The sequence below is a fragment of the Malurus melanocephalus genome, unplaced genomic scaffold, assembly GCF_030028575.1.
Source record: "Malurus melanocephalus ecotype Western Australia unplaced genomic scaffold, MMel_1.1 scaffold_16, whole genome shotgun sequence".
NCBI lineage: Eukaryota > Metazoa > Chordata > Aves > Passeriformes > Maluridae > Malurus > Malurus melanocephalus.
Window position 1 is genome coordinate 3,576,633 of NW_026623248.1, and position 16,463 is coordinate 3,593,095.

At 40.6% G+C, this 16,463-nt stretch overlaps 1 protein-coding gene and 1 non-coding gene across 2 annotated transcripts; both read left to right on the plus strand.

The window, feature by feature from the left end:
- The first annotated feature begins 6,728 nt into the window (after positions 1 to 6,728).
- On the plus strand, positions 6,729 to 16,392 carry SLC25A3 (solute carrier family 25 member 3). The gene is made up of 8 exons (XM_057385870.1): positions 6,729 to 6,811; positions 6,968 to 7,124; positions 11,695 to 11,816; positions 14,017 to 14,196; positions 14,309 to 14,490; positions 15,197 to 15,369; positions 15,825 to 15,935; positions 16,058 to 16,392. Exons 2-8 carry the CDS (start codon positions 6,974 to 6,976, stop codon positions 16,216 to 16,218), a joined length of 1,080 nt encoding a protein of 359 aa, XP_057241853.1. The 5' UTR covers positions 6,729 to 6,811; positions 6,968 to 6,973; the 3' UTR covers positions 16,219 to 16,392.
- On the plus strand, positions 14,658 to 14,897 carry LOC130585814 (small nucleolar RNA SNORA53). Its single transcript, XR_008966631.1, has one exon. It is a non-coding gene; the product is annotated as a small nucleolar RNA SNORA53 (small nucleolar RNA).
- Positions 16,393 to 16,463: the final 71 nt, after the last annotated feature.

Here is a 16,463-nt window from a genome sequence, read left to right on the forward strand (position 1 = left end):
AATGTGTGTGCATTTTCCTTATCAAAATAAATGCATTGCTGAAAGGCAGCAAAAGCAAGACAAGTTATGTATTGGTGGTGTCATTTTGTGCTGCTACAGTCTTCCATATTGCAAAAAAAAAAATTAAAAATCTTAGAGCAAACGCAGATCAGTTCATGTCATTTGGCAGGAGGAATATTCATCATAATTGAAGTATAAGAGTTTTGCACCATAATCCTTTAGCCTCTGTTAGGCCTTTAATTTGGATGAGGGGAGAAGTTAGCTTTCATTTGTTTTTCAATGCTTAAGGAACTTCCCTTTTCATATTATATTATTTCTCACACCACTTGATGTGTGTTTTAATATTAAATATATCTTCCTTACCTAGCTACATGAAATATGTCCGATTGATCTCCTCCTAATATTTTTAGCATCAAAGAAAAGAAACACAATCAAAATAAATTGCAAACTGAATTTTGTTGCAATTAAATGTCATCATTCTTTTATGTTTGTATGGTTTTGGAGAATGCTCTCAACGTCAGTGTTACTTCACAGATGGTAAAGAGTTTTCTAGATAGGCTCCAAAAGTAACCCACAACTCGTTCAGTTGTAGTTGGAAGGCAATGCATCTTCAAGAAAGGAATAAGCTTTTTTATACTTGAGACATTTAATGGCTGAGGTAGTCCTGAGAGTAGAATATTTTTCCTGACCCCAGAGATTAATTTTTCATGGTATTCTAAGAGTAACACATGTAGTAGTTCTATTAGCTGAGTAGTGTGTGCTTAAAGCCTTCTAAACCCTGTTGTATAAGTTATACTGAAGTATACAATTATACTGTAGTCTTTATATCAAAGTGCTGAGGCAATAGGAGCTGATGTTGGYTTTTTCCTTTTACGCACTCATTTTTGTTTTGTTAGTTCCTCTTGTCTTTTAGACAGAGCCAGCTTAAACTTTTAGAACCAATGACAAAATAGAGTGATTTTGTGGACTATTATCCAAAATCCAGTGGAGTTCTGAGGTAGTAAGTAACTATTGATGAAGTCCCTTTTAAGGCAAGGGCTACAAGAATCCTGGARCAGGCCTGTSAGAGTTAATGGGTATGGCAATGGTTTTTTGGGTTCAGTGGGTTTTGTTCTCATGAGTGGTCATATTGCGGAGAATGCTGTGCTGAAAACGTGGCAGATCTTGATTTCCAGTCTGAACTGGGGCTAACAGATTGTTTTTCCCTTTAAATTCTGATGCTGAACGCTAAATGTTTTTCCCTTTAAATTCTGATGCTAAATGCATCTAGTCTCAGGCACCTGGTATCAGGCTGTGGATCATAGAAGATTTCACTTGCAGTCTTGAGATTAATCTTCTGGTATCCGATCCAGGGTGAGACTGAGAGCTTCAGTAGTGTCTAAGATAAGAAATTTTCAAGAAGTATCTCAAAATTTAAATTCTCTGTGTGTTTTAAGATCTTGAATTGTATTTCCATAGGAAACAGTGTGAAGGAACAACTTCAAGCTTACTTGATAACAGCATACTCAGCATTGCCCTACAGAATGATTTTGGATCCYTCCTAGACTTGGTCTATGTGTTTTGTTTCCTGTGGTACAACTTAAAAAACAACTCTACATGATATAAAAATTCCTCCTAATTAGCTTCTCTGCTAGTTTTCTAAGTATCTTAAAAATATGTTAACTAGTTTGTGCAGAGTCTAAGCAGAAAAGATGAGTACTTTAAATAGAGCTCCCAAAGAAGACTGTTCAGCAGTAAAATTTATGTAATTGCAAATGAAGCTGGTAAAATTGTGTGGATTGTTTTGTGCACAGTATATTTGACTTGCTTTGATATGGCTTACGTAACACTGGGTGGAATAAATAGAAGGGTAAGTTGTGATATATAATTTAAATTTTGTGTTTGCAGAGGTAGGTGTTTCAGTATACCCTTTGTTGTCTCTTAATATGTCTTTTACTGTGTGTTTGGTAAGTCTGCCTATCTTTGTCTAAAACTCTTGGATGACTTGCTTTTCTTTGTCCTGAGGGAGTATACCAGGCTGCTTTGCACCAGTGCAACAGCAAGCTACAACRTTTGTGTACATGCTTGTGTTCAGACAACTCAGGATCTAAAAGTTAATTGAACTTGTAAAGCAGTCCTAAAGTGGCATGGACACCTGTAAATACTATGTATATACTGATATAAGAAAAAAAAATAATGCATGTTGTCTGTTCCACCTCACTCTGAAGTCCTTTGTCAGCATCAGTAGTYTGTGGTTAAAATGTAGTAACTGCAGTGTCTTATTTGTTTTTTTAGGAAAAAAATTTACAGTGTTTAATAGAGAAAAAACATGTAACCTGTGAGGAGAATGRAAGAAAAAATTTAAAGAAATATTAAATGAGGACAGCCATGGCAGCAATTAATAAGAATAGAGGTTTCACTACTTCCTGTGTTCAAAGTAYGTGACTCCTGTTCAACCATGGAAACTTGGATCCTGGTGAAGGAATCGCTGCAAGGCTTCCCTTGGGCTGTAAAGCCTGATCCATTACTGACTCTAGCATCATGRTCTAGTAGTTCTGGTGTTGAAACAAGGAAAATGTACATGAAATCCATGTTTACAAACAGAGCAGATGCTGCTCTGCTAACCTGGTTATCAAAGGTGTGGATGGTTGTTTCACTGTCTCATTGTATATGTTTGAAAACAATGTCACCTGGGCAACAAGCTTATAAGAGCTTTGATTTTGCTTGCAGGCTTCACCAAAATGTWAGAGCTGTGAAAAGCTATTATAAGACAGGAACTAGCCTGCATTTTCCTGAWTGTATGCGGTTTGAGGGGAAATTGGGGTGGGTGGGAAATGAAGGGTGTATGGTGGGTATTGGGATAGATGAAATTAGGAAAACTTTGGAGTCGCCATACTGGAATTTTCCTAATCTCATAAAACTGGAAGAGCTACCAATTAAAAAGATGGATTTAATTTACAATAGCGTTTTTTTTGCTGGGAATCTGACAGAGATTGACACTACAAGGTAAGATCTTCCAAGTCTTCACCTATTACTACGTGCAATGTGTCTCAGAAATCAGATTAATCTAGATGGTTTGARTTACAGGCTATTGCTATTTTATTCCTTCACATCTGGGAAGAGTTACAGATATTTTCTGTGTAAAATTATATGCATTCAGCGGGAACATATATTATCCTTGTATTTTCATGGGGCTATGTTAGACTGCTGTTTAGTAGTTCTTGCTAACAGCTGTTAGAAGTCAATTGTCACTTAAAAACCAAACTGTTCAGACTGATAAGTGTACGGTTGTGCACACAAATTGCCATTAGATGTCTATAAATAGTCATTTGTTCATCCTTTATAATTGGAAGGAACAGACCTTTTCTATGTTAACAATCAGAGAAATCTACAAGAATTGCAAACATTTATATGCCATTTCAAGATGGAGACCCCGAAACCTCAATCATGTTTAGAGACTATCAGCTAATTGAAAATAAGTATTGGTGTTTGGCTTTTATTTAAAACATAGTTACCAGCAATTATTTAGATGTAGGTGAGTGGAGCGAAACGAGTAAAATGAACAATTCTGGCTTGCTTTCATCGCTGCCCTGGCAGTGAGATGAACAGCACTTTGTGCTCTCAGCTAAACAAAAGTATTTGAAYAGTTTGAGTTTCATTTGACTATTCCTACTGAGCAGCTGGATTCTAGTTTATTCAAGAGGCAATTAACCAACCTTGTTTTCTGTGACAGTGTTATTGGGCACTTATGTCTGTAGGACACTCTCCCTGGATCAACTTCGTTAGGAAAGAGGGAGTAAACCAAGGAAGCTCAATAGGAGTCACTAAGCTGACCAGAGTGGGGTGTTTCTTCGGTGTGGTGCTGCCAGTGTGCTGTCATTTGCCCAGAAGTAATAGCTGGGATGTTCAGCTCATGACTCTTGCTTTGTTGGCTTCTGTGTCTATGTTGTTACAGAGCACTACAAAGGAAAGAATATTATCAAAATGGTGAAAAAGTGGAGTTCTTGCCTCTTTGGTAACTGGAGAGCTGAACTGTGCTGCACTAGTCTTGTACTGTGTAAATCACTAAAAAGAGTGAAATCAYCCTGTGCTGGAAAAGGTGTAGTTTAAGATAAGTAAGGCTGGGCACGGGTCCTGCGTTACATAACATTCTGCTTTTAGTAAGAAACAATTCTGTGAGCAGCTGCTGCTTTTGTAACATAGGCCTTGTCACAATGATCTGCAAGCTTACCCTCCAAAGGTAGACTTCTGCCATGGAGGCTTTAGACAGTGAGCTTGGTGCTTACAGAATGCTGCATCCAGAGCCTGGTGAGAGTGATGAGCTTTCTGCAGAGGGAATTGCATCCTGTGTCTTCACCAGACAGCGATTATGAAGTATTAATAGATGTGATTACCAGACCGAAACCTGGGGCGATACTGAGGCTTCCTTTAATCTTAAAAAATGGGTTGGACTTGATCTCGTGAGAAACTAAGTTCACTCTGCTGTGAAAATTTAAAAGTTTAATAAATGATAATAGRGGACAGAAAGCAAAAGGATACAGTGCCCTAGGAGACACCGGGTTCTTGGCGGTGTGCCAAAGACACCCYTGGTATTGACAGAAACCTCTTTAAATACATTTTGTGCTGCATCAGCTTAATGCCTATTCATAGACATTTATGCATATTCAAACTTTTCTAGGAACTGTTTAACATGGATCTGCCTTCTTACAATATGGATGTTTATACTCCTGGGGTCACATGCGTGTGACYTCTGTTCCATAATTTTAGCAGATGTTTTTTGTTGACAGGGAAGTGTCCGTAGCAGGGGCCTCTGATGGGTCACAACACCCCTGGCCTTTCCATGCAGATAAGCTCAACSCAAGGTTGGGGTTCCACTAGCTAGGCTCCTTTTCACAGCAGACCACTGCTGTTTTACGAGCTCCTGTGACCAGAGACTTTTCTACTACACATCCCAAAGCCTCTAWTCCTTCCACCTCACCCTTTGGGTCAGGTCAGCATCTGTGCTGATAGCCTTGGGGAGATGCCGGAGGTGTCAAGCTGTGATCCTTTTCTCATGCATTCCTTTCTCCTTATCTTTTAGTCAGTGTAGTTGCAGCCAGGGCTCTCCCTGCAGCTTTTGTATAGTTTTACTATAATGGGTAAAAAAATCCTTCATGGAAATATTTAAATCACAAGTCATAACACTTTAGTTATTGGAAGTTAACCACAAGTACTCTAAAACAACAACATCAGCTGTATTATAACTGTATCTGAGTTAGAAAACCAAAAACATCAGTTATTTCACTACTATGGTGATAAACATATCAGTGTTGGTTGGTTTTCGCAGAGATTAAAGATAGATGCTATGTGTTGTGCATCATGATATAATATTGTCTTATTTGTAGAAGTCTAGTTATGCAGACATAGTTGTGAAAATTATCACTGTTTTTCTTTTGTGACTCAGATATAGTTATAGAATACTTGTGGTTAAACTGAAGTATTATGATTTGTGACTTAAACGTTTATTTCCATAAAGGATATTTTTCATATTATAGCAAAACTATACAAAAGCTGCAAAGAAAGTCACCAAAAAACCCTGAATGAGGCCCTGGCAGCAGTGATCCTTAAAGATTAGAAGCAGCTCAGAACTGGGGAAAAGGATGCATACATTCACAAAGAGATCATGATGCTTAACACTTCAGGGGTAGAAAGGCCATCGCCCCAGGACTATCAGTTGCCAGGCCAGCACAAACCCTGACAGCRAAAGGGTGGGGTGGAAGGAACAGAGGCTTTGGGGAAAAGTCTCTAGTCAAGAGAGCTCGTGGAACGTCCAAAGGAAACTTGCTGATGGGACCCCCCAACCTTCAGACAACCRTATCTGCAATGGACAGGCCAGGGGTGTCGTGACCCATTAGGRGCCCCTGCTGCAGACACTTCTCCATCAACAAGGACCATCTGATGAATCACAGAACAGGGGCATAAAAATCATCACTGCTCATGCTCTAAAACGGCAGATCCATGTTAAACAATTCTGGGAAAAGTTTGAATATGCATAAATGCCTATGATTAAGCATTAAGTTGATGCAATAYGAAATGTATTTAAAAATGTCTCTTGTCAATAGTAAGTGTGCCTCTGGCAGATCGCCAAGCATCAGGCATCATATCCTTTTGCTTTTATGTACCCTATTGTCATTTATTAAAATCTTTTAAATTTTAACAGGAGAGTGAACGTCGTTTTTCACACTRTGTCTGCATAACTAAGCTATTTATGCAAAAAAGGCAACATTGTGCACATAACACTCGACTTAATATCTGCGAAAGCTAACACTATCATATGAGTTTATAACATCTTAAACATCTCTTCCAACCCTGATGCTTTTGTGATTCAGTGTAAGTGCCAAGAGTCAAGGCCAGCACAGGAACTCGCATTCGGGCGTGTCTCTGGTTTGACATTGCCCAGGGCAAGGCTGCGGGGAGCACGTGGCGTAGTTGGCAAGCTCCCCGAGCCGGGAGGCGATAAGGAAGAAACAGAAGCTGAGGCGCGGGTTTCAGCGSCGGAGGGTGCGCTCACAGAGCCCGAGTCCCGGGCAGCCGTGTCTGTGCGGGGGGCTGCAGCCAGGGGTCCCCTCGGTGCCGGGGCGCTGAGGGGCGGGCCGGGCCCCATTGCCGGGTGAGCGCGGCCCCGCAGGCCCAGGGCGGGAGGGCGGCGGCTGCGCGTGCGCGCGATCGGCGTGGCGGCTCCGCCAATCGTGGGGCGGTCGCTGTGCGCGGCCCCGCCCCTGGCGCGGCGAAGGACAAGGTGACGGCGCGGCGCCCGCCTTCAGCCTCTGCTGCAGCGGCTCCATCTTGCGAGGTGAGTCGGGGCGGCGCGGCCCGCCCGCCCGCCGGCGACCGGGCTCAGCTCCGGGGAGSCAGTGCCTGCCTCGCGGGTGCGGAGCCGGGGCCCGGCGGCCGTGCCGTGCCGTGGCTTCCCGGTCCCACGTTGCTGTGCTCTTCTCGCCCGCCTTAGGTCGCCATGTTCTCGTCTATCGCGCCGCTCGCGCGGCACAACCCGTTCTACGCGCCGCACTTCCAGCTGGTGCAGGACGGCGTGAGGAAGCGTCCGGCGGACCCCGCGGAGGCCCCCACCACGCGGCGGGCCCTGGCGGCCGCGTCCGCCGATTCAGGTGAGAGGGGGCTGAAGGGCCGCGGCGGAGGTGAAGCCCGCGACCGTCCGGGGTGGTGATGCCTGTGCTGCCCCCGCCAGCGCGGGCCTGTGCCCGCCGGGATGGCGCAGGGAGGGTCGGAGCGCAGCGGGGCTCGGCCGGGCCGGGAGGGGCCGGCGCTGGGCCTACGCGCACGCTTGGAGGACGAGGAAGGGCACGGGCGGGGGAGGTGCTGGCAGCGCTTCCGCTCTCCCTGCGGCGTGTGCTGAGGAGCAGAAGGGATCCGGGGTTTCTGGGAAAGGACACGGGAAGGATCTAGTGCAGAGTTTCCCCCGTAGAAATTGTCTTGGGGAGCTGAGAGCGCATTTTTCTGGCTCTGCAGGGCCTGCAGCCTCGGGCGTTGAGGTTGTAGGCCTGTACTGCCTTCATCGGTGGAGAAGAGCARTGAGTGACTCTGTGGATTCGAAAGACCATCTCTCCCATCCTTTTTCCCTTTTTCTTTTATTTTTTTCACGAATTTATTTATAGCAGAGTATCAAAATACGGAGATATATTAGAGGTGCTTGCCGCTGTTGTTTTTTAATTATCTTTTTYTTCTTAGTTGCTGTGGAGCATACACCAGATAACTTTGCTATTTAAGATACAGTGATGCACTTCAGAGTTAAGTGTACATGCTTCCTGTRTGTTTGCCAGCCACTTTTTTGACTTCTAAAGGTCAGACCTTGGTGATACTTGTAGTATCATAGAATGGGTAAGGTTGGAAAGGACCACAGTGAGTCATCTGGTCCAACCTCCCTGCTCAAGCAGGGTCATCCTCGAGAAGATTGCACAGGAATGTGTCCAGATGGTTCTTGACTATCTCCAGGGTACAAGACTCTGGAGCCTCTTTGGGCARCCTGTGTCAGTGTGTGGTCACCTCAATAAAGAAGCCCTTCCTTGTATTCAGATAGAGCTTCCTGTGTATCAGTTTCTGCCCATTGCTTCTTGCCGTSTTGCTTGGCTCTCTGAGAAGAGCCTGGCTTCATCCTCTTGACAYCCTCCTGTCAATACTTACAGATATTGATGATGCCCTCTTTCAGTCACTTCTTCTCGAGGCTGAGCAGACACAGCGCCCTCAGCCTTTCCTCATAAGTGAGGTGTTCCTGTCCCTGAATCATTTTTGTAGCCCTTTGCGGGACCCGCTCCCTGTCTCTCTTGTACTGAGGAGCCCAGAACTGGACACAGCGCTCCAAATGTAACCTCACTAGGGTTGAGTGTAGGGGCAGATTACTTCCCTCTACTTGCTTGGCATGCTCTTCCTGATGCATTGCAGSATACTGTTGGAGTGGCCTTTTTGGCCACAAAGGCACTGCTGGCTCATGGACAGCTTGTTCTGTCCAGCAGGACCCCCAGGTCCTTSCCTGGAGAGCAGCTTTCCAGCAGGTTGGCCCCTAGCCTGTGCTGGTCCATGGGGCTGTTTGTCCCCAGATACAGGTCTCTGCATTTGCCTTTGTTGAACTTAATAATAAAACTCTGCATGCCTCTTCAATATGAGGTGCATCTGAAGGAATGAATRGTAGTGGAGGTAGTTACTAAAATTCTAATTCTTTTAAGCTGTCAATAACTTTAAAACATGTTTTTGGTTTTACTTAAAGAAAAAGTAATTTCAGCAAGCTACCTATTCTCAAGTASCATAATTATTGAAATATTTTTGTGCACTTGCATGAACATATAATACATGAAAGAGAGAGAACTCCGTGTTAGGTCTTACAAAGTTTTCAGGAAATTATTTGTGGCTTTCAGTGTAGTAATACTACTGCCAGCTAACTAAAGCCCTAAATCACTCTTTGGCATGCTAAATATATTCAGTAGGTGTACTTATTTCTTGAAAACATTATGCTGAATCTTCATCCTGTTTGTAGGCAATTGTGGTCAAAGGTGGCCAGAGTTTTTCAGTCTTTGTAATCTCTTCTGCTGAGTTCATTATTTCATGTACCAGTTGGTTCTCTGGCTTTTTTGTTGAGAACATAACACGTTGCAGAAGATATCTGAACTTGCACAAGGTCACACAAAGTCAGTACAAACCACACAACCTTCCCAGTTCAGCCCAGGGCATCAACATGAGCAATGCAGCTCATAGACCAAGTGTTTTATTACTAGCTCATGGAATTTGTCCTTGTAAAGGTGTCAGATTGGAAGCAGAGATATGAAATAGTTACGATTTAACTGTCTCAACAGTGAGCATATTTTTTTGAGGTGTGTTTGTATCTGAGTAGTTCAGCTGGTTCTCCTTGCGGGTTATCGTTTTTAGGGAGTTGGAAGCTCTTCTTCTGAAATAAAAAGTCCAAGATCATCTACAGCTTTATTTTCCTAATACTACTGTACCACTAGAAACTTAGGCAATTCTAAAGAGCTCAAGCCTAATTGATGTTGGCTTTCTTAATTACTGTGTTTGAACACCAGGTCAGTCTGAATAGCWTTGTAATAGAGTACATACAAAAAACTCTTACTTTTCTGTGACTGCTCTAAAGGTCTGTCTCTGTCAGTTGAGGAGTATGACTTCTAAAAATAAATTACTGTGAAAAAGGCAGTGTGAACAAACAGTTCTGAGATCTGGGCAGGATGGTGGCTGGTGCTGGGCTGTTGTGTTGTTCTCCAAAGACTCAGCTGGACAGAGCTGCCCTGAACAGACCACGGAAGTCTGTTCTCTTATTACACCTACTAGAAAACCTAGTCTGTTGTGTATTTAACCAGCCATTCTGGAAAGTYAGTAACTGACCATTTCTGCTGTCTGCAAATCTGCTAGCACAGCCAGGCTRTTTTGGAAGTATATGTAAGTCCTAGACTAGTGTATTTACAGTCTTCAGCAGTGTCTCAATTAAAAATAAGTTATTTTGATAACTGATTTCTAGCTTTAAGCTTAGGTTCACCATGGCATCTGTGAATTGATATTTATTATTTTAGAATAAAGAAAAACTTTACTGTTTTGGTAATTTTTAAGAGTAAGGTAAAAAAAGTAAATATAAAGTGTAATGTGAAATCTGGAACATTTGTGGGAAGTAGTTCCCTTAAAATGGCAAAGTTAAGAGTTTGTTAAGCCTGCTAGTGTTATCTGCTGCTCTGATGTTCATGAAGGAATGCAGAACYATAACGACTGGGCAAAGAAGCTTTGCATAAGATAGCTTTTGCTGTCTTTTCGTTTTCATTAGTAGTTCTTGGAGATAGTTCTTATKAAGTTGTAATGTTTTAATGTCTACTGAAGTAACATCCTTAGATTTGGTAGCAGAAGAATATGCCTTTCTACTTTAGAGAGTATTTTCTATATAGTGTATTATTTTCTGTATTCTTATTCAGTATATTAGTTTTGCTATTACTTAGGTATTTAAAATGTTGAGCATAGTAGCAGAACTATGCTGCTGCTTCATGCTGATTTTGTACTGTTTATTGTAAATTTGAGCATTTTTTGTTTGCACTCATACCCTCTGTAGCCTCTTCAAAAATGAAAGAAGAAAATGGATTATTTTTTTCACACTCCAGTAACTTTGCTGTATAGGAATACGTGAAAATTAGTAACTTTTTATTTTAAGATTGGATGGTTTGTGCAAAGTATATAGACCATATGGAACAGTGCATATGAAGTATCCCTTGCTTAAATATGTTCTGAAAGATTCTGTAATGAGCCTTGTGTATGAGTATTCAATGGGACGATTAATAGCAATGTGCAATTCCATCAGACAAACTGTATACATTTGAAATTTTGTATTTAAAAGAAAATTTTTCAATAATCTGTAGAAATAATCTGAAAGATACCTGAAAATATATCTGCATATCTCCCAACACTGATACTGTAGATTTTTATAGTCTCTACTTAAATACAGAAATTAAACTGTCATAAAACATTTAATGAAAGAAGCTTTGTCTTTTGAGTACTAGAGGAATGCTATTCTTCCTTAATTCCTGGATATAAGAAATTGTTGGATGTTGCAACTTTGAGTCATAAATTCTGTGAGTAATTCCTGGGCGTAATTTCTATGGTTTGAGTGTGCTCTGAGCTATAACTTCACTGTTTCTTCCTTTGCTTATTTAAAGGAGCAAATTCAGTTTCGAAGGCTTAGAAYTGAATCTTGTCAGTCTAAAATGTTTTAATTTGAAGCAAAATAATTATTTTTTATGATAACAAAGTAATTATTTTTGATGATAATATGTTCAAATAATACAGCATGAGAGATTATTTCAGTAATAATTTTGAGAAAATAGCACTTTTGTTTCATTTCTGATCATTGTTACCATTTATGATTGATCATATATTTGTAATTCTTTTCCAATTAACTAGAATACAGCTGTGCATATGGGTCAAACAGATTCTTTGTGCTTTGTGGCGTTGGTGGGATTATTAGCTGTGGAACAACACATACGGCCCTGGTTCCTCTAGACCTGGTTAAATGCAGAATGCAGGTTTGTTCTGCATGTTGCTATGTGGTGACACCGCATGTATAGTGTGGTATATTTAATTACTAATGAATTGGAGGCATAAACTATATCCTGGGCATCGCTGTCCAACAATGCATGGGGCTTATATAAAAGCATGGTGTGTCTTTATTTTTTGCTGCAGAATACAGTTGTGAATATGGCTCGCTCAAGTTTTATGCTCTCTGTGGCGTTGGYGGGGTCCTAAGTTGTGGCCTGACACACACTGGTGTCGTACCTCTGGATCTAGTGAAATGTCGTATGCAGGTTTGTATAAATTTGAACATTTCTTGAACTTTTATTTCTTATATAGCCAACATATTAAGAGTTTGCAGTAGGGATGCAATCTTTTGGGGGTGAAAAGAAGCAAGTAAACTTGAATGCTGTTTTGTGAAATCTACTGCCATAAGACTAGCAAAATACCACTTTTGAGAGTAGTAAAGTTATTATTTGTGACAGGATTTAAGGCATATTTAACTGACTATATTTGCTAAAAGGCACCCACTACAGTGTTACTCTGCTGGCTGGTTGGCTGTCCAGCATTATTCCAGTGCTTTTGGAGTAAAGAAATAATATCTTTCTGATCTACGTTTTTTAGCCTGGAATGACATGCATGTGTAATTTGATCCATTAACACTGTGGATATCAGTGCATGGCTTATGGATTGGATATTTTCTAATGATGCCACTTTGAATAGAGTGGCTAAAACTGCTTTGGTATCAGGAAGGCCAGTGGTGCTTGCAACTGCTTTCTTCGAAGTGGTTTTCGATTGAACTGAAAGGAGTGTCATTGCATTGCACTTGACATATTCAAATCAGCTTATGAACAGCCAYGGATGAAAGCATACTAATGGATTTATTTAGGTAAATCTTCAAGAATGAAGCAAACTAAAAGCATGTTCTTAAATTTTTGGAAATGTAGTAGCTAATTTCCCTGTTGAATAGGCTGACGCTGGTTGTAAAAATGCCCGTTTTGTAATTATAGAATTCCTGAAATTAGGAGAGAACTAGGAATTAGTCAGACCTCTAGTCATACTATGAGTATGAAAATGCTGTTCTTCAAAATCRTGTTCTTCTGGATGGCCTTAATTTAACATTGTTTATTGGAGAGGCTTTTTCACATTCTTGAAAGCACCTGAAATTCTGGTCTCACTAGGAAATCTGTAACACATCAGACATGTTCAGTGTGGGCTACCAGTTCCAGTTTATTACATGGTAAGGGTGGTGATACTTCCTCTTCCCTCTCCAGCACTTAAAGGAAGGTTCAGGAGGTGGGGTTCCATGTGGATTCCAGGTGTGATCTTGTAAAACCTGTCAGCATTTATCTCTTTACAGATCCAGTACAGAGCATGTCACTAATCCTTCCTAAGTTTTCCAGGAAGAAACCTGTTGCCWGCCCTCTCATGTCTTTATAAGAAGAGGTCACCTTTGCTATGGTTTAACTGAAACCAGGACACCTGTTACACACCTAATAACTAAGCATGGTTCTGACTTGAACATAGTCTCATTTTACAGTGCCTGATTAAATATCCAATTTTCTAAAATTATGTCTCTTTTTAAAATTACCATATTTAGGTGAATTAGATCTCAATTATGTTGTCCCTAGACTGCAAGACAAAATACCAGTTAATGCAGGTTGGCATGCATGTATTACAGCTCTTTCTGAAAGCTTTGATTAGCTTCCAGTTTGATGTCTTCCTTCTTATCCTCTGAGGAACTGTTGGATGATGTCAAATATGAAAAGTGACGGTGGGATGTGACTTAATTACCTGTTGAAGAGTTTCTGCTAAATTACTTCCTTTCACCTGAAACAAAGTTATTCAAGTCAGTCTTTTTAAAATTTCTGATAAGTTAATAAAATCTCACTCCGTTTTGTGGGCCRAAAATAATTTGTGTGTAATGTAATCTTTATGGCCGAGTCAAAGTACAAGTGTAGAAGTTTTTGAGYACTGTTGATCTGTCTTTGCCCCATCTGACTGTGTGGAGAGATCACATGTCACACAACCTTCTCTGATTAGTAATCACATGAATCATTAGGTTTCTGGCAATGCTTGAGGATACATAGGTATAGCGTGTGAAAGTGGATGAGATTGCTGACAGGACTCATTAAAGTTTTAAAAAATCCGATCTATACATAGTTGCACCAGTGTGCCGCTGACAGTGTTAGAAAAGTGACTTCAGTTAATGTTGATTTGGAGAATTAAAATAAAATGAAATTTAATTTGGTGGTTTCTTAGTATTGAGGAATCTACTGGCTGTTAAAGTAGGCCAGGGTTTGTGACTAGCAAGTAATCATTATGGTTACATTAGTGTAACTTGGTGATGAGTACCACCAGGGAACACATCTCTCCAGGGAATTACAGGAAGCCGGCTGGCTGAGGAATTAAAAAATTAAAAATTTTGGATGGGGGTTTGAGAAGGAAAATAGTTTAAGCAATATCAAACATTTAATTGCCTATTATGTTTAGGTTGATCCACAAAAATATAAGAGTATCTTCAATGGATTTTCAGTGACACTCAAAGAAGATGGTGTTCGTGGCTTGGCTAAGGGATGGGCTCCAACCTTCATTGGCTATTCCATGCAAGGGCTTTGTAAATTTGGTTTCTATGAAGTTTTCAAAATCCTGTATGGCAACATGCTGGGAGAGGTAAGCCTTTTACATAAAGCTATATGTCTGCAGCATAATAGCATTAGTGATAAGGAGTAATCATGAAAGCATCATTTATTGATAAAAAATGTGTGTTATAAATTCATTGCAGGAGAACGCCTATTTGTGGCGTACTTCGCTGTATTTAGCCGCATCTGCCAGTGCAGAGTTTTTTGCTGACATTGCTCTGGCTCCAATGGAAGCTGCTAAAGTTCGTATTCAGACACAGCCTGGATATGCGAACACTCTACGGCAGGCTTTACCTAAAATGTTTGCAGAAGAAGGCATCTGGGCGTAAGCATCTCTTCATTTTAGTTGAAGTTCCTGATGTTCACTATTTTTTTTAATGTGAAACTGTTGCTATAACTAATTCTGGCTTTAGCTTGTAATACTTTTTGGTCTGTTGTATTTCAAGATAACAACACATACCAGGAAATCTGTGCTGAGCTGGCTGTTAATTCCACATGCTCCTTAGATCCATCTTTGTGGGTATCTTTGTGCTGAGTTCTGCTGGGTAACTTCAGTTTCTAGCAGTTCCAGTCAGAGATATTCAGCAACTTTCTGGTTGTACAGTCAAAGATGCTTGAGTCATTGGCATGTGAGAGTAATACAACTGCATGTTAGCTTTCTGTTCTGATAGAAGTGGCTGTTGATATACAGGTCATGTCTCACTATCAGGACTTGGCTGGTATGCAGACATTAGCCTTGTTGCACTGGTAGGATCTGTTCTATATTGCTGCAGTTACTATAATCTGAAAAATTACTACAGAACCTGCTGTGCAGCCTGGGGATCAGTAAAATTTTAATTTGTGTTGCTGTTTTAAGATAGTGCTCACAAAAATACAGCTCAAATTTGTGTAGATACTGGCAACATTACAGAGTTAGTATGTAGAAGTTGTATTCTTGATAGCAGCAATAAATAAGCTAATTTATTTCAAGTTAGAAATATACCTTAAATACTGAAGAAAATGAAACTGAGTTTGTCTCTTCTCTGATTAAGTTTCTATAAAGGTGTTGCTCCACTATGGATGAGACAGATCCCATACACAATGATGAAATTTGCCTGCTTTGAACGTACTGTTGAAGCTCTTTACAAGTACGTTGTTCCCAAGCCACGAAGTGAATGTACAAAAGGAGAGCAGCTGGTAGTTACGTTTGTTGCAGGCTATATTGGTAAGTAAACTTTAAGTCCTACACTTCATTAATGGTTTACTGCAACCCTAGAGACCTATTGCTTTTCAGAATATTGAGTTGGTGTTCCTAACATGGGAGAACTTAGTTTCGACTTTAAATGTGCAGGGGAAATAAATAGATTCGGTCTGTTAGGGTAAGATAGGTCTCTAATAGAACACTACTCTTAACTGTTCGTATATATTACCAATGTTGAAGGCCAGATTTAGAAACTGCAACTGATTTAAGTGAAAACTTGCATCTTTAAGTGAAAACTTGTTTCAGTCGTGGGAAGGTAAGATAAATTTGTATTTAAGGAAGATTTTCAGTATCCAGAGATTTAGAAGTTCTCCTCTGATTGTTTTCTTGTGTTCAGAAGTTTCAGCTGTTTGTACTTTGTGTGCACAGTAATGGTACAGGTAAAACACCACCAAACTAACGTCAAATTATTCTTTCAGCTGGTGTGTTCTGTGCAATTGTTTCCCATCCTGCTGACTCTGTGGTGTCTGTGTTGAACAAAGAAAGGGGCAGCTCAGCTTCACAAGTTCTTGTGAGGCTTGGATTCAAAGGTACATTCTTACTTGTCATGTATTTTGGATCAAGTGTTTTGGGGAGGATTTCTTTTTTTCATGCCATGAAAAATATGCCATGTTAAAAAAAAGCTGCTCATGCTTTTTGTTTTGCTCTCCAGGTGTATGGAAAGGTCTGTTTGCCCGTATCATCATGATTGGTACCCTGACTGCACTACAGTGGTTCATCTATGATTCTGTCAAGGTTTATTTCAGACTTCCTCGCCCACCTCCACCTGAAATGCCAGAATCTCTGAAGAAGAAGCTTGGTCTAACTGAATAGACAACTCATGGACTGACTGCTGGCTGTCCCAGTGATGAGTTTCATGAAACTTTTATATATTTGACTATGTAGAAAACAAACTCTATACCATGTCATTATTGGTTGTGCCCTCATCTCACATGAGGGTTTAAATTCTACCACTGTCATTGCCTGAAATAAATGAGAAACGGAGTGCTTAGTGTCTCTTTACTGCTGCATATGTAAGCTTCATTTCATAGTAGCAAATACCTCAAAATAACTCTCTT